Below are 26,673 nucleotides of genomic sequence, written 5' to 3' on the forward strand. Positions count from 1 at the left end.
GAAAAAAAAGAAAAAGAGAGAGAGAGACGGATATAGGAGTAATTGTTGGGTGGGGCAGCGGATAATTGTCGGGAAAACTCGATTAGCTTACGAGACTTTGTTAATTGTCGGAAAGTTCAAGCTCGAAAGGTCGCACTGGAACAGAAAAGAGGCGGCCCGGGTTAAGCAGTTCGAACACAGCTTAACTGTAAAAGCGCATTTCCCAAATTCGAACACGCGAAATCGTAAGCGTGCAATGACAAGGTTCTAATATTATTTGCAATAATGCGACTTAATTTCTTAGTCAGAACAAAGAAAAAGAATCTACTTTTAGAAAATAAACTTGTTAAATATATACTACGGTAATAATAACGGATAAATATAAAATTTAAATGCATAAATGAATGTGCATGCAAAAGATAGATATAAATAAAAAATAATATATACATATATATATATATATTAGATAAAATTCTGAAGTCTTGATGCTGCTTTCTGATTTTTTAAAAAGTTCATAAAAGAATTGCAATTCTAAAGATAGGATATATTATTTAAAATTCTTTTTATAGACGTATCGTATTTATAAACGTTTTTTAAACAATTGCGTTAATAAAAATCTAATTTAGAAAGTCATATTTAACATATATAATGTATAATGATATCAACTAATATATGTATCTTATCCAAGCTGGCTTTCTTGTCACAATTATATGTATACATGGCGCATTACCGCGGATTGGACGTACGAAACTTGGCAAAGTGTTTGTAAATAGGCATAAAGTGCAATTTGGAAGTATAATTAACTTAGTAAAGGGAGGGCACGCGAAGCACAGATGTCACACCTCTCAGCGAAGCCGATCTATGTAGTTAGAAACAGGCGCTCGAGTTTGAGCTTGCCTGGGCTTACCACGCGAGGCTTTCTGCGTAATGCGCTTTTCATCAAAGTTTTACGTCGCTCTAGATTAATATTGAATAACGGTAAGGCAATTTTGCATTGCTCAATGGAGAAAAGTATATCTGTTTTATTTATATTCTACCTTAACTCGAACTTTTTTTACTGATTAAAACACAAAATATTAACATTATATTTGTAAATAAGAAAATACTAAATAATATAACGACGAAATAATATGATAAATACTTGGTTTATGATAATCATAACTATATACATAATTACAATATAAATTTACTTAATAAGTCAATATCAGTTGTCTGCGTGAAATATTTATATTACGCTATGATAATTAGCGATTACAAAAAAGACAAATTTACATGAGATAAATTTAAAATCTGTTAACCTTCATGCATTTAAATGTATTTTTACACCATCTTTACTTTCGAAACACGATATTATATAATATACTGAACGGCGAAGCGCGCTTTCATAAAATGTCTGTAATAAGAACAAGATTTCTCCTCTCATAATCGTTGAAACGTCTCGTTCTGTCGACGCTTTTAAAATAAGCAACTCCCGCAGCGACTTTTCGACGAATAGCTAGAAAATGAGTCCGAGTTTCTCGAGGAAATCCAGTTTCGGAGCAAAGTTAAAGCCCTCTTCTTCCCGTTCCCTTCTATTCGTAACTTCTGGTACGCGTTCGAGCTGCTACGATTCTCGATTAAAATTCGCGAGCGACAGCATGGAGAAGAACTAACATCCATGTCCGAAGGCAAAGTCGGCTGTGAGCGCGCGTTAAGCCGACGATTATTCCACCGAGCCGAGGGGAAGGATCATGTGCACGGGTTCTAGTGGATTTCATTAAAACCCTCGTCAAGAGAAATTTGAATATTGCACGGCTGAAACGTGGGTCTCGCGCGTCGCACTCATTCGTTTAGCAAGTCGGAATGATATAACACGATCAAGTCTCGTCATGTCATTTATATCTTGCTTTTCATGCGCGTGATATTCATTATCTCTCATTAATAAAAAATTCAAATTGTAAAACATTTTTTATGTGTCAATTGAAGAATTAGATCATTAATAAATCTTATTACTTGCAATTTTTTAAAAACAGTCTTCAAAATTATTTTAATTTATTTTTAATAAATAATTTATTTTAACTCTGCTATATTTATAATATATAAAACACAGTTTTAAGAAAATTCTTCTATATTTTTAAATAGATTCAATAGATTGCGAAATAGAATTAAATAATTAATCAAATTTATTATTTAAATTATTTTTTACTTGAAAGTTTGCTAATTCACGAAAGATTTTTTATCAAAGTACACATATTATGTCACGAAACTCAGTTTTCCATATTGCACCTATAAATTTTCTATAAGAGAAATTTGACTGTAAATTTGTGAAAAAATATATTATTACTTTCAAACTATTTAATCATCTTTATATACAAAATGAATGTATTACAAGAGAGATTCACTTATAAAGCCATAATAGCAAGTTTCTGCGGAAACGATATTTTTCGATATTCGCGAAGTGTACTCGCGTACCCTCGGTGACTCGACGACGCTCTACGCAATTAGCTAATTGCCGCGATTTAATTTAGCAATCGGATTTTCGCAAAATCACCTGGAATTAAAATTACCGATAACGAACGCGGATAAACAAAATGATACTATATTTCAGGGTTGTGTGGAAAAGTATTCGATTCTAAAATTAATAAAACGTAAAATTAATTGAGGTGATTGAGGTGATCATTACATCCAAAACAATCAACTTCAAAATTGGTACTTAATTAATTAAAGTGATCGTTATATCGAAACATCTTGTTGTTCAACTTTCAGTGTAATGATTCCCCGCATCGATTTAGGAAAAAAATATTATTTTTTATAGTTCTAACATATTTGCAAGCTTCGTGGAAAATACTTTAACTTATTGTTAGATAGAAAACTCTGTTGGCATTAATTTTGCTGAGAGCAATTTATGTTCTAGTATTGAACACGTATACTTATTGTATTTTCAAAAAATAAAGCCATTATACTTTAATAATTATAAAAATAATAACACACTTTAAATAAAACACTTTCCTTTTTGCTTCCTCATAGAGGAAGCTTTGTAATGGTGAAAAATTTTTTTTTCGAGATTTTGATGGAAATAGGTTTAGAATGTTCTAAAATGTCGAAAAATCATATTAGTAAAAAATGTCCGGAAGTATGTATGTATGTGTGTGTGTGTGTGTGTGTGTACGGATTTTTGTACACGCATCTACTTCTACAATTTTTTAGATACCAGTTTGAATTTTTGCACACAAATAGAGTATTATAGAAAGTATGTCCTCCTCAAATTTTATTGAAATCGGTCTACCGGTATAGATTTTATGCAGATTTTCCTTTTTTTGAAAAATGTGTTTTACGCTGCCGCTTTCTCAATATTTGAGATAGCGATTTATTTTTAATTTTATTATGTTTTCCAGTTTTTTCTACCCCTATATTTCATATATAATTCATTAAAATTTGATTGATCAGATCTCGTATTACACACATTTGAAATTTCGAAGAATTTGTACATACATAGAAGCTTTATAAAACTTGATCTGATCAACCAAATTTTAACCAATTATATATGAAATAGGGGTAGAAAAGACTGGAAAATATAATAGAATTAAAAATAAATCGCTATCTCAAATATTTATAATATCGGGCTGATTTTTTTTATCGATAAAGTATTGTTTTAGTTTTTAAGTGGACAAGTATTTTTAGTATTTTTTAGTGAATGTATATAATTATTTACGCAGTCCCCAAAAGAGTTAAGTGTGAAATCAGAACCTTTGCTAACAAAGCTTCCTCTATGAGGAAGCTAAAACAAATAAATACCGATAATTATACCTCGAATAAAATAAAAACTTGCACACTTAGGAACTATGAGGAAGCAATGTGCAAGTTTCTACTTGCACAATTAAAAACTACGAGGAAACAATGTGCAAGTTTCTACTTGTTCTTTCTTCGATTTACAGTTTTACGAGTAAAATAACAAAATGATGTAAATAAAACAATATTAAATAATAAAGAATTAAATATATATATATATATATATATATATATATATATATATATATATAAGATTAAAAAATATTTTCATAAAAATCTTCATGTTTGGTCACGTTTAGTACCAGTAATTTTCGTTAAAAATACATGTCTGTTTTGCAAAAGTATATACACCTGGAATTCATATATTCCGAAATGTCGTACATGCCAATATACGAAGTGAGAACACGGTCAAAAGTCGTCTATCGTAATTTCAACACGAGGAAAGTTCAAACTACGAGGTAAAACGAGTTTGCGCAAAAAAGCCTTGTCTCGAAACGCCCAGCACGTTCTCAACGACGAGAGAAAAAAGGCAAAAAAAAATATACAGGTCGGACTTTTATGAATCCGGCGGTGCTTTAACTCGCACGCGTTCAGCTTCATCGACTTGCTCGTTACGCCACTGCTTTCGCATTAATTTCTACTTCTACATGAGCCAAGCAGGAATTGCAATTAACTATTAACCGAGAGAACATGGATTTCCGATGTTCTTACGACCACCATCGTCCATTTCCTTCAGAGTCGTTCAAGCAAACTGTCTTAAAATTTATTCGTTTATCAGAACATTTACCACACGCCATTTACTTGTTTCCAGAGTAAAAAAATAAAATTATTTTTAATATACATATGTATCAATTAGTTAATTGCTTGTGATAAAATTTTTATTCTTGCTGCGCTTCCTAATATTATATCTTTTCCAAATTTCTAAGTGTATTATAAGTTGAGTATTACAAGTGTATTATAAGTTATTATAATGTGTTGTTTTTTGTCCAAATTTAATATTTTTTCCTTAAAAAAAAACGTTTTTTTAGATGGTTTATAATACAATGTTTACGGCTTGTATTTCCGTATTCAGCATTTCTAAATCCTCTCTGCTCGAAATTTATAAATGTCTAACATAATTTATACAATCTTTTCTGTTTTGTGTGACCTGATATTTTCAATTTTTTTTCTTAAAATTATCAAGTAATTTATACAAGATTTATACGAGATCTGTAGAGATTACTAGTATTCCTATGTAAATACTAATTTCTCTTTGCCCTTACATAAATATCATAAAATATACGTCAAGTAACATTACGAAATCTTTGCAATTTAGTATAGACGTCAAAGTCCCCTTCGTCATCTTATTCCCGTGGTATATTCAATAGCGAAAACTTTTACCCCTCGGTTCGCGCGGCAACGCCAACTTTAATATCCGAATACGAGGAGTTATCGTGCGAAAATTCGATACGAACTTGCGATACTAATATTTCCTGTCGTTGATCGGAAGCCACAGGGTACACTTGAAAGCGTCCGCGACAGTCTACCGTTCGCGTAAACTTTCCAGTTCGGAAGTTATTCCCCATCGCCAACTTTATCCAACGTTCACCACGTTTCCGCAAGAATCTCTTTTTTGTTCTTGAACGAAATTATGCCGTAAGAATTTGGCTGTCGATTCTTTTAAAAAATATTACTTCAAAGATAATTGCGTATGGGAGAGATTTGCAGCTACCGTTAATTTCCCTAATATTTACAAAAGTATAACAAATATTTTATAAATTAAAAATTGTTAAAATTTTTATCGCTTGATGACGATTGAAGCTGGAAAGCTTTGTTGTATAATTATCTTCAAAATTTGAATTCACGCCATTCAATTTTTTTTTTTTTAATATTATATAATTCCATGTCCAAGCACAATTCGCATTTATCTTATAACACGATGACGATCGAGAGCGTATTCGATATCCCGATAAAACGTATTATCAAGCCTATTGTCGACGATTTGTTTTCTACAGACAGGCGACAAGCGCGCGATTCTTTCCATTCATGACAAAAAAAGGTGCTTTTATGGCGCGCTGACAGCATCAGAATGGAGATCACAAAGTGCAGTTAAACTAATTGATAGGTACACGCTCGATCGATTCCTTGATACGAGGGACACACGCATGCGAAATTACACGTTACGTGTCCCAGTAGAATGACGCAATCGATAAAACTCGACTTTCGCCCTTGTTCACAACGATCTTTCCTTCGGCGAGTAAATTACTACTCGTATTTACAGTTGTCATATGAATATTGCATCAAAAAGCATATTAGATAAGATACTCAAAATAACGTTTCATATTCTTCACTTTGCAATATCACATACACTATGAAATATTATATCCATCTGTATATTTTTAAGCTTTTATCTCTGATACGTACATATATCTATATATACGCATTACATATATAATGACTTACGAGAAACTAATTAAACCTACACAATTATCTATAGGACTAATTGATTCGAAAAAAATAATCGACGAAAATGGCCTTGCAATATGAACATAACATATATAAACAAATATCTATGATCTATGGATATCTTATTATATTCACGAAGTTTCAATAGGAATTAATAATAATGTTACGATTTCATCAGTTTCGTGAGTCTCGAAAAATTATATAATAGCTACAGTTTATATTGATTAATATAAAAACAACATTATGCTAAATTTTCTTCACTTTTATACCAATAAAAAAATCTATAATATACCTACGCGCGCGCGCTTCGTTCATTAATGTAATATAACATTTTAAAAAATGTAAAGTGATAATAGCGTGTTTCTACCTCAAATAGCGCTTTCTCGCGCGAAGTAAATCTATACGAAACCTGAATTTAGCGAACGAACGGATAGAAACAACAAAACCCGACACCATGTTTTCGCGTGACGTTAATTAAATTGTCCTCACGCGCACGCGTACATGGCATGTATAATGGAGGTGGATGTAATGAGCGTATTTAATCAGGCTGTTTAATCAAGGTGTCCTTTTCCAGCCGGCGGCGCAATATCGTAAATAACTCTCGCTCGTATTCCCGACGCGCTGTAAAAACGTAATGCGCATTCGCGTCGCGGACGATGGCCGAATAATAACAGTATTTCGGGCGCACAATGGCGCAAAGAGATATATCCCGTAATTCCCTTTTTTTTCCCCCACGCAATAACAATGCTAAAAATTTAAATTTTGCCCGAGCAATTGCCATAATACGCGATTTAAACGCTCAAATGCATAAAGCGTATAAATATACGAACATATAGATTGCACGTGATTATATAATTCCTAAATCAATTTTACATAGATTATGTGCGTGTACATATAATTGTGCAATTTGTAATCACATATCAAAATCCGCTTGTTAAATGTAAAAGATTACAAATGCTGATTTGCCGATTGTAATAGATTTAGATAACTAATGATATATTCATACATATATGAAATTGATTTAATATTACAGCGGTAATACTGATGCAATTTCAATAATAATAGGTATTACAGAATTAATTAACGGCGGGAATGCGAATATCGCGCCACTTGGGGACGCTCTATATATATTATGTGATATTGTCCACAATAGACACCGAGATGAGATTATTGTATATATATATTGTGCCGCGCGAGAGCCGTAGGTATTACAGCCGCGATTGAATTACGCTTGCTGGGAAGCAGTTGCAGGCTCCGGTCGCTATCGCGAATAAGAAACGCGCGCCGCGAAATTATGCCGAAAGAAACGCGACGATAAATCTTTAGGCCAGGATTACTTTCCAGAATGGACCGGAAGAGAAGCGAGAAATGGCGCGGGGCAGCGCGGGGCAGCGCGGGGGAGGGTGTAATCGGAGATGAAAGATGGCCGAAGGTCGACCAAGCATTTTGCGCTTGCCACTCGCTGTAATTTCCCACCAAGGGGAGAAAAGTCGTTGCTCTTTGCCGTTTCAACGAGTTCGGGTTCTTCATGGTAATCGAGGGAACCATTCAGGGCTCGATCTTTACGACCGACGGTTTGTTCCGTATTTATTCTCTCGCCGATATTTCCCCGGCTTTACGGAATTTCAATGAAAGTGGGACTTTAATGAAATTCTATTAACAAAGGTTTCTTCTCTCTGTTTACATCTACCTATTCGCATCAAGTGTGCAATCTAAAGGTTTCAAATTCATCGCGAATGAACGCATGAAAATTTCTATAATGTGTGTATTATTTGTGTGTGTATATGTCCACAAGCAATTATATATATATAATTTAAAATAATATTAGCATTTAGAATCGGAGCAAATAAGCTCGGAAGTTAATTTAAAAACGATTTATGTCAACAATTTTAAAATATCAATGTTATGTCGAGCTTTGATCCACTTGATCCATGGCATCGATTAAAACCTGCTGCGTCCATGAGATTGCGGGAACATGTTTCCATAAATCACGACCTGATCGACGTTTTAACCACGAATACGGCAGCCATGTATAACGCGCGGCGCGGCGTTTCGGGGTGAATAATTTCGTCGTTGTTACCAAAGTGGGATTACTGAAGCGAATCTCGAATGTATTTGAATATTCGGATATCGCGTTTTGACATTTGAATTTACCAGCAAATTGCGAATAAATATCTTCAGGAAGTACAAAAACTTCCACGGAATATAAATAATTCAATTAAATAATTATACTTAAACAATTTAAATGTCTAAAATGTCATATATAAAAGTCATTATTTTTATTCAAAAGCCTAAGCACTTGTTACGTACGATGTATATAGGTAATGCGTTTACCATTTTTTGTACGATTCTTAGCATACATATGGAACGGTTTTGCTAAAGTATCTAAAAATTTTGCTAAATACGAATCTAAAAATAATTTTGTTGCTCCATCAAAATAATTATAATAGGTCGCTGAAGTATGGCGATAACGCTGTAAAAAATTTCGACATTTTAGCAATCAATTTAAGTGTTCTACATAATTATTTTGATAGTACCTACAACAAAATTATTTTCAAATCTGTATCTAGCTAAATTTTTAGATACTTCAGCAAAACCACTCTTTCATGTAAGAATCGTAGAAAAATCCGCATATATCGATTGAAAAACTCCACTGTCAAATACTCAAGTTTTCGATATTTTGCTTGATAAATAATTTAATATAAAATTCTATATTTAAACATATCTCTAATTTCTCACTTCTCGCGTACGTATTAGTAATATAATATACTCTGAATATTAGAATATCTCTCATTAAAATATTTCTAATTACACCAAGACGGAAACTGTAAACCGCCATGAATACGCGATGTAATATATTACATTGTATACCGTCGCAAACGGCACGAAATGGATTGCAGGCTTCTGCCGACCACCGCCGGAGATTTATGGGCGCTTTAAAATGCTCGATGTTGTCGACCACATCGTTAGACCGACGGCAAAAATCGATGCACCGGCTAAATATCCCCGTTAAAACCCAAAGCGACGCATCCCTCGCTCTCGCGCGCGAAAAAGGAGCGTTGTCGGTGAAATATTTTTAATCCGTCTATAGATCGTAAAGCTGTGGTATTTTGGTGCTATACATGCATGGCGTGAATGCGTCAAACCTCTTCGACGACTTTCATATTCAATAAAAATAAATGCAGATACCGACGTTCCGAGAAACTTTTTTAGACGAATTTAATTGGAATATATCAAACTACTGTGGTTTCTGCTAATACATAAATATATAAATAATGAAAAAAAAAAGAATTAGAAAATTTGAATATATTTCTTTGCAAAACTTTTTATGTTTTCTATGAAATTGACGTTTTGAAAACTTTTTATAACATTTACGCTATTAAATCATTTCTAAACTTTGAAAACATTGGAATACAATTTTTTGTCGATCTGCGATATTTTTCGAATAAACATAATTTTTAATTAATAGTATATTGACATTTAACAAAGAGAATATACATTATTTCAATTTATTCTTAAAATCACTTCAGCTCGTACAATTTATTTAATGTAATATTTAATACACGTCTAGCCAGAAAAATCGATTGACAAATTTTTAATAAAAACAAAATGCTGTTTTGCCTGTCAACACACCAGATGTTAAATTAATTTTTCTCTGAATAACAAACAAAAATTAGTTTTGCGAAGCATTTATCACTCGAATTGTTAAAGTAAAAATAAAAACATCAAATTATTATCGAACGATATATCGTCGATGTAACAACGCGTGGGTCGCCAACCACGATTCTTGTACAACAAACGGCGATAACGAGCGACAGTGTCATACGCTTATAATGTTGAGACTCCCCATTGAGAGGAAAAAAAATAGACAAAAAAATGGGAGAGTTCGACCCTCCGAAGAGTCGTATAAGAGACCGTAATATCGCATCTCCAATATAGGAGAGATAAATAAAAATAAGTTACGCTTTGTTCCAGGACGGAGAAGAAATATTTTACATTCTCGTACTTGGGTTAAAGTAGTCTAGCAATCAAATAAGGAATTTTTACAGCAATATTCATAACTCGTGACGGCAAAGCGATCTTTTCACTTACCTTATGTATGTAAAAGACCGTAAAATAAAGGAGAAATATAAATTAAAAGTTATTTTTTCAGAAAAGAAAGAAAGAGAGAGATAGATATATACAATATATGTATATGTGATGAGAAATTCTTTATACTCCCTGTGCGCACGAACTAGAGCTTCAGAATAGAACTGAAAATTTTTAAAGCAATATTATTGTAGTCGTATGACATCGAGGTTATCTTTTATTTGTGCGGCAGTGCAGAGAATTGGAATATTGTGACAGAGTGAGAAGATATATAGATAAGGTTTTTTTTTAAATGGCAATAATTTTTTTTGTATGTAGAAAAATAAAAAATTTTAAAAATAGCACGTACAGAAACATTTTAAAGCAAATAAAACAAGATGTGTAATAGTTCCAAGATGAGCATCACAAATTTATACATTTGCTACAATGCTTGTATAAAAAAGAAAAGTAATATTAATGTATATAAAAATTTTCTGATATTTATAATACCATTTTGAATTATCATATATCTCGTCTGATTTACTTCAGAATATTTCTTATACATCATCCTTAAAATTTTTTATCCCAATTTTAAATAAAAAATAAGGAGTATTGTCTCTTCTAAAAACTTACTCGTGTAATAAGACGAGACTAAATTGCTAAAAATGTTTCAGACATCGCAAAGAGCATCACAATTGCGAAAGGAGAAATTCGCACTTGCGGCTCTTTCGCGTATGGTGCACAGTTCGTTAAAAGATGTTGCGAAATGCAGATGCGCCCGTTTCTCACGCGCGCAAAGTTCCCTCGCTTTCCTCCTTTCTTCTTTGCTCCTATATTTTTCGTGAGGGCCGAGCGAACCCCTTAGGCGTCCTATCGCCCCAGCGGAAATGAGTTTTCACGAGAAACTTTCGAACTCAAGTCGGACTTACCGCCGCGGGATATTTCGCATCTCCGTTTCCCAACGACCGAAGTTGTTTTTTCCCCCTTCGCGAATAACGGGATGGGCTGACGCCGCTGACGGCCGTCGTTGCTCCGCGAGTTTTCATCTGATTGGAATTGCACGAGGCCCTCCTGAAAATACGCACACGTATATGATAAAAACTATAAGAATCTCAAGTACTTTTACGCGAGCGAATAAAATTGCAAAAATAATTGTTGCATTTTTATACGTGGCGTAACAATAATTTGAACCATGTAATCGTAAATTTTTACGCTAACGATATAACAACAAAGGAATAAGGTAGTTCACAATTTCGTCGCGGGTGACGATCAAATAATTTTTATCCCCGAATGAGATTACGGATATGCGCCGTGACGATTGAAATGATCGACATATTTCTACCCGCAAACGCGGCGTAATGAGTAACGATTATAACCTAAAAATTATACCCGCAGCTTTCACACGAAAGCAGTGCAGCAATAATAATACCTCTAAACGAACACGCGCACGAATAATAAATAGATTAACTCACCGGGCGATACGCTGCTCCTCGTCGACCGCTCCATTTCCGATCGACGGCACTTCCGAGACACAGGCACGCGCGTCGTCAATACGAGCAAAAGACGCGAAGCAACGGCCATCGTTTCGCAGGGTGCTCCCGATCGACGAGGAATTAGAAACGGCCAGCGGCCAACTTCGTGCCGGCTCGCGGCTACGCGACTCGCCGATGTCGCCGATACCGAGACACCGTCGACGACAACGAATCGCGGTTCAATCGAGGCGTAAATCCACCCTCCCGCGACTCACACCAATCTCACTCGTCTCGGTTTTCGAGGCACATCCGACTCCGAGTTCTCAGTTCTCGGTTCTCGCCCGCGCACGGAATTCGCTCGAAAAAATACGCACTTAAAGTACGCATCAGGAGACGCGGCGCGGCCGGGCCGGTGCGGCGGTGCGTCGCGTGGCTAACGTCAGGTGACACTACCGGAGTCAAAGCAGGAATCAACGTTGGCGGCGAGTCGGAGCGCGACGCGGTAAATTAAACAATGTATACGATTACCGACTCGGCTCAGTCCGGAAATTGTATCAAAAATCGTGAAATGTAAATATAATTACCCTGATTCATCCTAATACCTGTTAATCCGGCGATCGATATTGTTGTACGTGATCGCCAGTGTAGTTAAAGTGCAAGTTGTAAGCAATCAAATGAGATATAAATTATTGCAATTTAAACATCAAAATAACGTCGGTATTTTATACATTATTACGCGAGCCCTTCGCAATTATAGAAATCTTTAACTTCAATTTTGATCCAAGTCGTGCGCCCGTCTATCTCACTTGGCTCGCGTAGTCGGCTAACTTCGCATTGTCGCGAGACGGCTCGGAGCCAAACGCCGCGGCTGGGCCGCTCCGCGTTTCGCACCGACGTGTTTCTCCCATCGCGAACGGGTGCCGTTTTTCTCATTACGATCGAGCATCGAGAGAACGACCGCGACGAGCGACCAGGCGTTGCCGCGAGGTGTAAATCGCCGCGGAATGATCGCGATCGACAGCGATATTACCTGGTGAACTCTGTGAATCTTGCGATACGTCGCGATGTGTCGGTCCCAACGAGGAGGCGTCTTCGCCTTTCGTCAAGACGGGTTATCTCATTCGTCTCGTGCGAATCGCGCGGCGTTTGCCGATTATATATCCGAGCATTCGCGAAATCGTTAAGGTTAAGAATAATCATCGCTACCGTCGATCCTCCAGATGCGTCCTTCCACGGAAGAACGCTCCGCGACTCCGACTCGCGCATCGCATCGGCGCGAAGTTGCCGCGAAGTGCAATTCGAATTTCTCGCGACTCGGGCGTTTCAAATGTTCGGGATGTCGTCGGGACTCGGGAGTGCCGTGCAAAGTGACGGGCGATCGTCGAACGCGCTCGCGAGTGTAATATAGCTGCTGTTTTTCCGCAATTTGCAATCGACGTGACGGAGCGAGAGGCGGGACGGGGAGGACCAGGATCGGAATGCGGGAGGATCGGGTTGCAGAGGGACAGCATCAGAGCTAAGTACGTCGCAATTGGTGAGTACATTCCGCCGTTAAACGTTTGCAATTGTTGCTCGTTCGTCGTCCCTGCTCGCGACGATTTAAACGGCCGGTAAAAAACGTCACGGTCTTTTTCCGACAACAGTTATTTTTTCTCAAGCGTAAATTGCCCATCGACAATGCGCGGCTCTGATGAGCATCGGTTCAGCGATATGATATAATTGGCGGCAATGGATGCTCGTTCGACGAGAAATCTATTAGGGAATATAAATGCTAAATTCATGTGCATGGATTCGGCGTCGATATTGATTTCTTTCTGCCATGTCGAATTTTTATGGGCATTTTTAATAAATTTATAAGCCGACAAATCTCCGTTTCTCTTTGTGTGCCGTTTGGTAAATTTAGTTTGGGAATAAAATCGCGGCCGTTTCCATTATTTGTAATCATATGACCGACGATTTATTATTAGAGTGCGTATTATATATTATATTGCACAATGAAGCGGAACGGGACGAAAGTGAGGTAAAATTTGGAAAATGGCTTAATCGAGCGAGAATATGATTTAACTCTGCTTATATTAGATTAACTGTGTTTACTAATTTGCCACATTTATCATTTCACAAGGCCAACTTTTACCCCAATAATCGAAAAAACTAAAGATTAAAAATGAGAGAATATTATATTTTTTAAAAAAATTGAAAGAAAGATTATATAAATAAATACAAGAAAATGTAGCAGAAAGAAAAAAGAAAGAAAAAAGAAAGAGAGTTTACAGTGATTGCAGTATGCTGACTATAGTGATTACAGAATTTTACGATAATTTTAAGCGATTGTAAATTTTTACAAGGAAGTTAAATACGTATACATATAAGAAAGGAAAGAGGAGAGAAACCATTTCTATATATTCTAACTTGTTTTTTATTATTTTTTCGAACTATTACGTGGAATTATATTAATATTATTAGTACATCAAATATATTTTATGCGATGTTTGTTTGTTGAAATATCTCTATATAACAATTTTTATATTAATATACATAACATATAACGTATAAAAAAATTTTTTTTTTAATTATAATATTAGATTTTTGTGGCTAATTATACAGTTAGATATTTTGTTTTATATACTTTTATTAATTAAATTTGCTCCACAAAATCTTAAAATAAGATATAACAAATTCATTTCGGCCTTTCTCATATTTCATAATCTTCGAATGAATGAGAATCTAAATCCAACATGAAGAAATTAAATATCACGCACAATAGTGCGAAAGAAAACCAGCGGCGAAAAATCTATTAGGTCGTGATCTTTTTACATCATATATCCGATAGCGTTCGTCCTCGATAAAATGCGAGTCAAATTAGATTTCAGGTCACGGTTCTTTCTCTTGAAGTCTTATCTGCATTCATTGATTATCGCTAAACAAGACGCTTTCTATCTCATATTCGGTTATTTTTTTACTTAACAATTTCTAACATATATACCATATATATACATATACATATACATTGTACATTAATTTTCTCATATATATATTTCTCATTTAAATGTTCAGATAAATTATTAACCATAAGAAACCCTGAATTATAAATATAACGGGGAAAATAAGATTTCGATTTCGAGATTCATGATCGAATGCACATCTCACATTGTTCACTTTAACGTTATATCAACAATTGTCTCTGATGGGGTTCTCTCTTCTCTGTAATTCTCTGGTTGGTAAAGTTGAATTCGTTGGGTTCTTCTTTCACTAGATCTTGCTAGTTGACAGAATTTCTGCACTGGCTTTCCTTTGATACGCACCAGCTGGCGCCACACAGCAGTCATCATCAGTATTCAGTCATATGCGTGAATAGCCAAAAAGCAGTCCGCTTATTACACAAGTTGCATGATATTACTTCTAATAAATAAACGCGCGCGCAAAAATGGCAATGTAAGTACGTGAGTAATCGGATAAATTTGAGATTAATGCAATTATTTAAGCTACGACACGACGATACAACGTTATTGACATTTACTTGACTCTAAAAACAATTTGGCTCTAACTCAACTCTAACCTATACGTGTTACGTACACAGATTTATACTCAAGATCGTTTTAACTTTTAGTAGCAACATGACAACCAAGTTGACTCGCGCACCCATTTTCTTGAATTTCGTACGTCATTTTACTAAACGGAGAGTTAAATGGAAAGATGCGGAGGGTAATCTCGAGGGAATGAATTTTGGAGCTATTAAGTATTTTCCAAGGTATGAGGTTATATATTATATGGCATTTTTGTGTTTTAATCCTTTCGAAGCAGTTCCGCTGTTTATAAGTTACGAAAGAAACAATACGTTTATCGCGAGGCACATTATAAATGTTCTAACGTTGAATCGTAATTCATTCTTTACGTGTCAAGCTCAAAATTAAAAAGAAAATTTTATTTTAAGTTTGAAACGATTCCTGACATATTTATGTAACTAAAAATAAACAGGGAAGGCTCTTGAATTTTTTAATTCTGACAAATTGTTCAATACTGGATAAAATTGTATTTTGAATTTCGAAAGGATTAAGGCAATTCGTGATCAGTGAATTCACACTTGTTACTCCTGGTTTGGGTACTCAACGACATATTTGTAGACATCCAGATTACGTTGATCCGCCGATCGAGCCGAGCAAGGTGTTATTAGTAACGCGGGTAAAGCCTTTTGCGGGTAATCCTTGGTGGGAGAAAGAGATGCTCGTGCAATTAGGTTTCATAAACAAGGTAGCCAAAGTTGTAGGCGTAAAGGCATAGGGTGGTGTTTGACAAATTCTTTATTCGCTTAATCGTCTTACAGAAACACGCAAATGCTCCGGTGATCGTAAAAAACACGCCAGAGATATGTGCCATGCTCTGGAAGGTGAAGCATCTGGTAAAGATCGTTCCCATAAAGTTACCCGACAAATTGCCAACCGTGGACGATCTAAATGGCACATATTTACACGAGAATGGCACGTTTTATGTTATACCGAAAGTAGATTCTGCTCGCGAGGAAGCCGTGGAAAAGTTTGTGAACGATCCAAAAAAACTGAATCGCGATCTTATACAAGACAAACTGAGGTTTAAGTGGTTACAAGGACGTCTTATGTAATAGATATTGAATTCAATAATAAAAATAAGTACTTATTAATAAGCGATTAATGTAAATCTGTCAATGAAGGAACATCTTAAAATAATCCTTTGGCAATCCCCGGTGGGAATTCCTTTCCTGAGAAAAAACTTTCGAAATACCTTGTATAGTATGGTAAGAAGAATTTTACGGTCAGTGTACGAAAAATAATATTCGTGTGAAAGATAGTAATTTTGCGCTTCAAGAGACACGGAGAAAACGGTTGAACAAATAATATAGTTTTATTTATATTTTGCATATGCGGTCAATCGACCAGTTTACAACCTACTAACAATAATGTTGAAATTTTAGTGTTTTATTTAATTCTTAGTCTGTTTAAAGCGTCCCACATCCCCAGGTTGCATAACACTTTTTAATTGATTTCATTCTTAACTTTATTCCAAAACTTAATTCATGAAATATATATATATATATATATATATATATATATATATATATAATGCTGAAAATTAATGATAAATGAAGTGACGGATGATGACTCTTTGCGACACATACTCGTCAAAGTAAATGTGATCGATGAGAGTAGACTCCAATTTTAAAATCTGCATACCCAGTGGATTTGGGACCTTTAGCAGGCGGGAGCAAAATCTAAAAGATGCCCTGCAATAAGATTTCATTATCTCAATCATGGATTTTCTGACTTCTAGTCAAAAAGTTCAAATATAAATGTTAGATTCCGATTTGCAATATATGTATGTATAATCTTACATTGAATTCAATTAGGATTAAATTCAGGACTCGTCATTAGATCGTTATTGCACAATAATATAACGGCTGTAGTGTAATAATAATATAAACTTAAATTAAATTTAATATTACTTTGATTTTTTTAAAATTAAATTATTTTAATATTATTATTATTATATCACAGCCGCCCTCCCTCAGATATATTTATCTCCTTGACATAAAATGGTCTCAACCTCGCGTAAAGATAGCTTGTTGCGGGACACCCAGTATAAGTGGAAGATAAATGCCGCTTTGGGTCAGTCGTGCGGACCTACTTAGATACAGTGTTCCAAAAAAAGAGTCGAAATTCAAAAGAAGATCTACACTTCGCGAGCGAAACTCGCCGATTCCAACTGCCCATCATGCCGCCGATCAGCTCGAACGAATCCGGAAACGATTCGCTAGGCCGTGCCCAGAGGACATTTTCTGTCCTTGCGAGGTTTAGCAAGCGTACTAATAGCGCAGTTCTGAAACTGTACTCGACCGACTAATTCTGGAATTGTGTTTCCATTGCCACCGCGTTAAGGACCAACTGCGACTTTTACTCCTTTGCGATACTAAGAAGTGAACTAGATTGGAACTGCAGTTAAACTAATGTCTCAGCTATTCGTATTCACTACTACCACTCTATGAAAACAACTTCGGCCTCTCGTACATGCACGAGCGGAATTCAAAAAGTCTCGGTAAACGCGAATGTTTTTGGAAGTCCTAGTAACGGAGAGAGACAGTGTGTGTGCGTGTGTGTGTGTGTGATTGCCGTTTCTCTTTCGATTCCCCGTCCTCGCGATCTTTTTATCTTTTTAATGTACAGTTTTCTGAGCGACGGTTTACTCGTGTGTCAAATTTTATCAATCTCTTACAGTGTCATTTTAAAATATAATTTGTAATCAATTCTAATCGTCCTCTATGCTATCACAGTAATCATATTATTACGTAGCTTCCCCAGTATTAATATATTACTAATACATTTTTATATATTAATAATGGTTTTTTTTTCAAACTAACACGATTTTACAGGAATTTAATGCTATCTAGATAACCGTTAATGTTACGTTCTAATTCATAATTGAAATTTCGACGACGAATAATTATTGCGTAACGATCTCGTTGCAAAATGTGATACCCCGATAGCCATGTTTTTTCGTGTGGAGCGACACGATCGCTCATACACTCGACATACAGCAACAAGTGTGACCCACGAGTAAAGCATCGCCCAACGGCGACTCCGATGAGTTTACGCGGAACTGGTTCGTCTCCGATTACGCAGTTTCCAGAAGCGCCTGTCTCTCGACGTGTGATGAATCGAGATTGTGTTCTGCGTCGTCTTGGCGCCGTTCCTATCCGGCATGTACAGCCTCAGTAGTCGCGCTGCTCTCTCCTCCTGCGATCTGTCCGCTGCTTTCCCGCTCAGAAAGCTCAGTAGCTTCATGCTCCGTCTCTTTAGCCTTAGTCTATTCAGAAAATTTGTTTCACCGGCGCTGGACGGACTCGCCCTCCCATTCTGATCGTCGAACTCCTCCTCGAACCTCCTCGATCTCCTCAGCTGATCGGCTCTACGGCTTCTAGGTCTTCTCCTGTCACTTTCGATAGAGTCTTCCCTCCGCATCGCTTCCCGTCTCTCCTCGGCGTTGCGGGAATTGGTCTCCTCCGCTCTTCTCGCGACGGCTTCCAACTCCCTCAGACGTTCGGAACTCCGGGAATTGGGAGAACCGGCCGTTTCCGGTGGCACATCCGCGTTCACGTCCGACAGCTTGCGGTGCAAATCGACGATTTTCCGGCGGAACTCCTCGTCTTCCTGACTCAGCTTGGCGAATACGCGGTCACGATTCTCCGCGTTCGCACCGACGCTCGACTTGGACGCCGTCTGAAACCGCTGTCACCACCATCCGACCTGGTGCTTGCCGCTGCCAGGCGAATCCTCCTCCTCCGGCAGCGGCTCCAGCCGCCTCCTACCCAGGAAGCAGCGCAGCGAACCCAGACTACCGCTGCCGCTCAACAACTGGTCCATACTCAGCTCCGGCAACGAGCAATCTTCATTCTCCGATTCCGGATCGACATCGTCGTCCACCGACAGATTTAGGCCGTAATTGTCCTCACCGATGGCAACGGCACCCACCGCGCCACCGCTGCTGCTGCTGCAGCCGTTCGGCGGCGGCTAGGGAAGTCAGGCACAGCTCGGGCTAGTGATTCTTTGCAAAAAGAAAAACAGAAGGCAAGCGTCGTCATGCAGGCAAGCGTGCGAAGCTTATTCTATCCTGTTTTTATCGCTGCATTCCCGCGTCACACACGTCTATATCAAGGATGAAGAAATCCCCTGATTTAGGTACAGATGTCCGTGATTCGTATTCCATCAGTGCTAGGTGCGATTATCTGATTCTGTGGTTTTATCTACTTCAAATAAGGCAGTCGCATTTAGCGAAAAATCTGGGTAATAAATGCGACCTGCGGTCCCCGGAACAATACTGTCGCAAACATTTCGTCGAATTATCGTGTACATTACGTTTTGTCCATTAAACTCCATTACAAACCATTTTCAAAATAAATGCGATTGCAATTTTTAATGTAGAGTGCAATTCAAATGAGTTAATGCTTCGGAACTAGATGTTATTTTCAAGCAAGCTTATATGAAAGTATTGATACGTATCAAGTGATCACTCGAGTGATCATTATTTGTTTATACAGTGCAGTGTAGACGATAATTTATAATGCATATTGTAACAAACAATTTTTATCGAAAACTCACGTATTATTTAGCTTAGAAATATTTATAAATCATATTGCACCAAATTATTTTAAAAACTTAAACTGATTTCTTCTCTTTATATGAACTAAAAGAATTTATTTCTAAGCTTTAGATTTATATTTAAAAAATATGGAGCATATGTGTGGATGGCTCATCTCATAGTCTTTTAATACATAATCTCCATTTCATAAAATATGTGTTAAGATTTGGAAATAGATTTGTCAATCTTAATCACTTGATACGCGATAAAATCCTTCATAATATTGGGCCTTGGTTTACCGTGCTTCTAAGCTATCGCTTTTGGATATTAGTATCGTGTATTGTAGTTACAAACATTATTACCGAATTGGCGGTGAAACTTTCGTCGTCCGGTCCGCCGGAGGTTGGCGTGCCCCATATATCGTCGCCGGAAGTCGCCCCGGACGTGGTACCTTCCTCGTCGTTTGGATCCAACGAGAACTCGGTTCGCTCCGGGGGTACCGGCGGTTGAAGAAGATAACCGCCGACACCTTCGCTGAGCTGCTCCAGCAAAACCATCTTGCTGACGACGTAGCTGCTCGCTCGGGCAGTCCACGCTCTCAAGCCGGATGGCGGCGATTCCGAGTCCCGGTTGTCGTCGTCCCCTTGCTCATCCAACTCGTCGTCTTGATCCAGGCTACTCATCGTACCAAAACGTCTCAAAGCTCTGCGCGAAAACAGTCGTTATAAACGTGAAAAATATTCGAACAGTCGCTTTCAATTAAATCTTGTTGAAGAGCCAAGTGAATGAAAATGTGGCATCTTGCAATTTCAAGGCTATCGATTTAAATAATCAATAAATGATGAGTAATCATAATGTAATAATATAGAAGACGACCAATTTTTCGAGCAATGAAGGATATTGGAAAATATTTATTTATGAAGAACTAGTGTTTATTATTATAAAGGATGTTAGAAAATATTTATTTATAATAAACTCGTGTTTATTAATCAACCGAAATTGACAAGCTAACATCCTTTATTGCTCGAAAAATGTTACCTTATGCTTTGATCGAGCGTGAATAAGTTCTTTATTAGTATAATCATAATGGTTTCATCGAATTGAAACGTTGGTTGAATGTCGAGTTGAATGTATGGGATTAAAGATTAAACTAGTTTGTTTTTTATTATGTTTCTCTTGCCTTCAATAGCTGAAGAGGCAAATCTTGATATCGATGTTTCTGACAATTATAAATTATCGTACCTGTAAGGAGGTTCTCCGTCACAATCGAGGTCGTCCTCGCTGCCGTCCTCGGTGTTACCATCCGCAGGCGTGTAACTAGGACTGTTACGTCCTGGGCTATCGTGCAGTCCATTTCGCAGTCTGTGCCTCGTGCAGAAATCGGGGGTCGGTGGAAGAACCGAAATCTTTGGTGGCAACGGGGAAAACGGGTCCCTTTGCAACGGCGGCGTAGGACAACCCGATCTGTAATGCGCGATTACAGCGGGCTGTTATAATCGCTTAACAAAATTAACAGCAATTTTTAGATCCTGTATATTTTATCACACAAAAAACATTTTCGGCCTAGCTTGCATTTATAACAGATACAGATAGTCATAGAATGGATTAAAAATGAAGATTTTTTTGGAATATAAAAAAGATTTCAAAAAGATACAAAATATTTGAGTATTTAATAAATATTTGAATTTGATTGCGCGTCAAGATTAGCACCTATGACATCTCCGGCAAATGCTGATGGAGCCCGTGGAGTTCTCCTTCGTGGACACGTGACTGCCGTTTTTCCGCGTCATACTGTTCGATTTCACGGTACTTAAACTTGCGCTCGACGCGGTGCTCTGTTGCTCCACGTCGGAATTCGCCGTGGTGACCTCCTCCGTCGCGGTGTCCTGGCTGGTCGACCGGCTATTGCTCTCTCGGGGGGTTCTGGCCGCCAATTCCTCGGCCGTCCATTCCTCGAACGAACTCTCGTGATCCGGAGGAGGGATCTGGTGCGAATTGCGCACCCATTGAGCTAGGTGATTGTTCTCCCGAGAGTTCTTCAAGATCGTCTCTAGGATCTCGCCGGAGTGAGACTCCTCCTCCTCGTTAGGTTGCCGAGGTTCTCTCGTGATCTGTTATATATAGACGTCAATTTCGAAATTTTGGAAAAAAAATTGACGCTTGAATCCAAGATGATTTTAGTTTCTAATTTAATCTCGTTTCTTCATCTTGTTTTTTTTTGCGATATTACGTGGATAATATTTTTTTTTTTCCAAAAATATACGGTATATCAGGCTAGTTTTGAATATCACAACTGTCGTCATTTTTCACTGACCTGCGAACTTTCCATGCATTCTCTAGTCGCGGCGAAATTGTTGCCGGCAACTGGACTCTCTTCGGGGCTGTCCTGATCCGACGAGCCCAAGCCACAGCCTGTATTCACATAGATGCTAAAACGCAATGAAAATGGATGCTCATGAATACTACTCGGTCCATCCGCGCGGTTCTTCGCTTACACCTCGATTCCCGACAAAATATTCCGCCAGGCGCACATGCGTACTTTCGCGCCGACGCGCGAGTCCGCCACTCACATTTGCCGTTGAAGAAGATTGTGCCAGACGGCCTTGAGCTCCGGGGTGGGCGCTCGAAGAATGAGAACGCGTCTTCGGGGTCGACTGTGCGGGCTGCAACCGCCGCTGTTTATCGTCTCGGCGTGACCGTTGTCCACGCTGCCGTTCGGGTGTATGGCGACCTGCAGTCGAAACTCCGTCGGTCTCTTTCGCACGGTGAAGCATGCCTCGGCGATGCTCGATAATCGCAAAGGTTCTTCGGTGACGAAGAGCACGCGGTCTCGCGATACCCGCGCGAACACTAGAAGATCAGTCAACAGCAGTGCCCAGGACGGTTGCAGACGCGCTCGACCTTCGACCTTAGCGAGAGCTCCGCCGAAAAGCCTGAAAACGTAGATTCGAATATGGCTAATTTTAACCATTTGCCTGGTGATCGCGCAAGTTATTACATTTTTCGATTTAATTTTACAGAATCTCAAAAGCGAAATAAATAAATAATAATCGACAAGTCGATATTTATCATAAATTTTTATTTTTTACGAAAATACAAACAAAATATAAGTTATTGAAAATTTAATTTACTGAAATTTTGTTCTAAATAAAGTCATATGTATAACATAGTTCACGAAATTCTCAAGAAGTTAAAAAAACCATTGTAAAACTTACCATCGTCTTCCCGGCATCGCTAAGGTAAACGGCTTGCATCTCGCGAATACCAATCGAGATTCTACTTCCTGTAAACTTAATAGGGGCCTTCCGGTGTCTCGCGGTGGTTCCATGACACCCGCGTTAGCTGTAGCTTCTCTATAACCCTGGGCCAAGTCCCTCGCTTGTTGGCAATTTCGCGGTGACGCCTGGCCCAACAATTTCGTCATCTCTCTGCAAGCATGAATTTTCTACAAAAACGGTACGGTTTTCTTTTTTTTTGGTGCTATACAAACACGTCGTGAGAAATTACTTTATATTTACATTAAGGATTATTCTTTGTAGTTTTCTTAATTTTAATACAAACTATTCAAGTTTTTAAATTTAAAAAAGAAAATATAAGGTTTTAAATAAGACAATGTCACAAAATTTACAAAAAAAACTACAAGTTACAGTATATTCAAATGTTACTTAAACCTTAAATCAATAATCCTTCAGTAATATTTATCATTAAGTACATTAAGTATAGAGATACATAGATCTTTGTTGCATTGCAAGGGCATGCGTGAAAATCGAGAATTATTAAAAATCGAAAGTTCTTATCGTGATAACAAGATTACAAATACCACCAATTATAAATTTTATTAATCGTTTATCTTTCAGTTGAAACATAACTACAATTGTAACAGTACTAAGAAACAAAGAAGTTTTAAAAAAAATAAAATAAAAGTAGCTCGTTGCGATTGAATAAGATATTTTCTTGATTTTTTAACTTTTTTGTATTGACAATACTGACTTCGTCAGAAATACATGTGTATCACTGTTTAATTACTGCGTTTTAATTTGGCCGAGCTTTGTCTCGTACCAAGATATATGATTATTACCAAATAAAAATGATTGACAAGCGAATTAGAAGGGCTCTTTATGAAGGGCCAACCTGTAGTGTTCTAAGGGTAGAAGCAACACCCCGGTGAGATCGGGGCGCCGTTTATGCGGCACAGCGGGCTCGCAGACCAGCTTGGCGAAGGCCGCGTTCCGTCTGAGAGCGACCAGCAGGCAGCAGGCACGTTGTAGGCCACTGAGGTATCTTCGGTAGGCAGCTGTGATTTTAGGAACTCTACAGAGATAGCTGTCGACACCGCCGCCTTCGTCCCTGATTTCTTCGGACAATTTGAGCAGTTCGTCCAAGTTTTGGAAAAGGATTAGATAGTCCGCCGCCGACAGGACATCTCGTCGCTCGAGCAGCGGGACCATGAAGCGCGTGTGGCCGCTCTTCAGGACGCCCCAGTACCTGGTCTCACGTACGGTTAACTCCTCCTCGGGTGGCGCGTCAGGCGCCAGGTTCGGAAAGACCTGTTTGAACGAGTCGCGAAAAGATTTTTGACCACTTTTCACAGGGAATCAAAATAGACGCATATTTTGATATTTTGGGAATTTTCGCGTTTCGTCATTTTGAGACAAAGCTCGTAATTTATATTTATGTAAAGATAGAAGACTGTGACGCTTATTAATGATTGCATAACATAAGAAGTGAGATTCTTTGATCAACAGTGTATATTATAGAACGGACAATAATATAATTAAACATAAAGATAAAAATAATTTTTGATAATAATATTGAAGAGTACTTGAAATAATGTCAAAAAATATTTGATTTTTTTTATTTTGCCCTATATATAATTTGAAATAATGTGAACAGGCTTTAAGAATTTTTGTGTCGATAATGAGACAAGAAATACTTTGCTGTGTAATGAATAAGAAATTAATTTTCACAATGATAAGTGAGTTAAAATGATTTGGTGATCAAACTTATTAGAATATGTGATGATTTAAAATCGCAGGATGAGGGTGGCAGGGATGTAATAAATAAACAGAACACATGGTTGGAAACAAAACTTGTTGGCAACAAAAAAGAGCAACCTGATCAAGGTACAAAACATAACCGCATCATAACTTAAACGGCATCCCTCACGTGAAAGATGCGCGCGCTATACACTATATACGTTCCGCTACAAGTAAAGTACAAAGAAAGTAAAGAGAAGAAAAAAACAATGTACACAGAGGTGTGTGACGCTCTTCGCACTCTTCTTGTGACGAAAACGAAAAAAAAAATAAGTTCTTAACGCACGCTGATGACGCGTCCAACAAATTCGCATATTCCCGCTATAGTGATCCTCATAAAAATATAAAATTTCTCGACCTAAATATATATAATTTAGCATTAGATTTTGGCGCGTTTTTGATTTACAAGTGTCTTCAAAAAGTAATAGTGAACGAGTCAAAATTTTACAAAGCGGTTGATTATATACATTTGCCAGATACCGCGATCTCCAGAGTATTAATAGCAATCATAAAAGCGAGTTTGCAGAATTAGATCTTGCAGTGCATCGTATCACTCGATCTGTGTTATTTTCTCACACGTCTTTTTGATTGTTTGAAATAAGATTTATTGCAACGATACTCATGAGTGTATTATCAGACACGTTTGCAAGTTTATATGTTTCGTAAAGTAGCATTAACACTTAGAGACGATGCAATTCAGCATATCGATAGCAGTTAAAAAATATATTATATATTTTTTTCTACGATGTTGAGAATAATTGAACAACATATCCCGCCTATGGAGATTGTCTTTTCATGTTGCAATTAAATATTCGACGCATTTCTGTGCCCGATCGATTATTTTATTAGAATTGGGAGCTTCTTTAAACACACTTTCAATCTTCAATTAGTTTACGATCCACGTAATTATGCTTCAATGGCGAACATAAATTTTAGTGACACTCTAGTAGCGGTATTTTCTATTCTATAGTATATTAACTATATTTGTCGGTATCTTAAATCATCAGATAGTATCGCTTGTGATAACTACTAACAATTGATTATAGTGATTTTATATGATTGTTTCGGATCGAGTGGTTTACTTTTTACTTATTAGATATATTTTAACTAATTTTTTAAAATATTTTTCATGGAACATGTTTAAATTATGAGTAATTATAAAATTAGCAATCTTCTCTCTCTCTCAGGAATCAAACTTTAAAGATGCAAATACTTTGTCGGAAAGAATCCGAGATACATTTAAATCCTACAGGAGAACGGAGAGTTTTGTATCTCGAATAACTGACAGCGTCATCACACGTCAATTTTCATGTAATTATATCGTTATTTCACGCGATATTTCTCCGTATAATCAAGATACCGATGAATATGTAACTATCAATACCGCTACACGGGTAACGTTCACACGAGGACGCCCGTACCGACCTCGGCGCTGAACGTGACCGTATGCTGGACCGGTACGTTGGGACCGGCGACGGTGGTGGGCTGAAGAGTGGCGTTCACCGAGCTAGGCCTGTGGGTACTGGACGATTGGACACCTCCTTTACGATACACCTCCAGCACCAGCTGATTCGTGGCGGCCTGGATAAGGCCCAGAATTTCATCTCGTGGTCTCGTCACGACGTTCGTCGTCTCCACGAAGACTACGTGATCACCCGGCCGTAAGCCGGAACGATCCGCCGGACTTCCCGAATCCACGCGTTCTACTCGCGGTGGCCTGCCCCACGACAACGAAAATCCCCATGGGATCTGACAAATGAACGATAAAACATTCGGTCAGCAAAGTTAATTAAGCATTGATA

At 37.5% G+C, this 26,673-nt stretch overlaps 2 protein-coding genes across 3 annotated transcripts in view; one reads left to right on the forward strand and one right to left on the reverse strand.

Annotated features, from left to right (window-relative positions):
* Positions 1 to 15,004: 15,004 nt before the first annotated feature.
* On the forward strand, positions 15,005 to 16,393 carry Mrpl30 (mitochondrial ribosomal protein L30). Of its 2 annotated transcripts, none has more exons than XM_077417708.1 (4): positions 15,005 to 15,164; positions 15,340 to 15,480; positions 15,854 to 15,980; positions 16,054 to 16,393. In XM_077417708.1, the coding sequence occupies exons 1-4, from the start codon at positions 15,157 to 15,159 to the stop codon at positions 16,345 to 16,347; spliced, it is 570 nt and encodes a 189-aa protein (XP_077273834.1). In that variant the 5' UTR covers positions 15,005 to 15,156; the 3' UTR covers positions 16,348 to 16,393. The 2 variants fall into 2 exon arrangements, with proteins under 2 accessions (XP_077273834.1, XP_077273833.1); XM_077417707.1 differs by having other exon boundaries at positions 15,075 to 15,172.
* Psgef (Protostome-specific GEF) overlaps positions 16,013 to 26,673 on the reverse strand; it is a 32,193-nt gene continuing 21,532 nt past the window's right edge. Inside the window, exons 8-16 of the mRNA XM_077417706.1 lie at positions 26,297 to 26,620; positions 23,967 to 24,382; positions 23,051 to 23,263; positions 22,406 to 22,768; positions 22,150 to 22,264; positions 21,546 to 21,946; positions 21,078 to 21,299; positions 20,198 to 20,540; positions 16,013 to 19,267 (exon numbers count right to left, since the gene is read on the reverse strand). Of these exons, the coding sequence (XP_077273832.1) occupies positions 18,989 to 19,267; positions 20,198 to 20,540; positions 21,078 to 21,299; positions 21,546 to 21,946; positions 22,150 to 22,264; positions 22,406 to 22,768; positions 23,051 to 23,263; positions 23,967 to 24,382; positions 26,297 to 26,620 (2,676 nt within the window). The 3' untranslated portion in view covers positions 16,013 to 18,988. The remainder of the gene's footprint in view (positions 19,268 to 20,197; positions 20,541 to 21,077; positions 21,300 to 21,545; positions 21,947 to 22,149; positions 22,265 to 22,405; positions 22,769 to 23,050; positions 23,264 to 23,966; positions 24,383 to 26,296; positions 26,621 to 26,673) is intronic.

This window comes from Temnothorax americanus, unplaced genomic scaffold (assembly GCF_048541705.1).
Source record: "Temnothorax americanus isolate GAGA-0224 unplaced genomic scaffold, ASM4854170v1 Scaffold5, whole genome shotgun sequence".
Taxonomy (NCBI): Eukaryota; Metazoa; Arthropoda; class Insecta; order Hymenoptera; family Formicidae; genus Temnothorax; species Temnothorax americanus.

Bases quoted from the DNA above. Each gene is read 5' to 3' on its own strand.
- Mrpl30 (XM_077417707.1), top strand. From the start codon at position 15,120: ATGATATTACTTCTAATAAATAAACGCGCGCGCAAAAATGGCAATGTA. The intron at 15,173-15,339 runs GTGAGTAATCGG...TTTAACTTTTAG, and splicing joins AAAAATGGCAATGTAAGTAC to TAGCAACATGACAACCAAGT. The intron at 15,481-15,853 runs GTATGAGGTTAT...ACATATTTGTAG, and splicing joins GCTATTAAGTATTTTCCAAG to ACATCCAGATTACGTTGATC.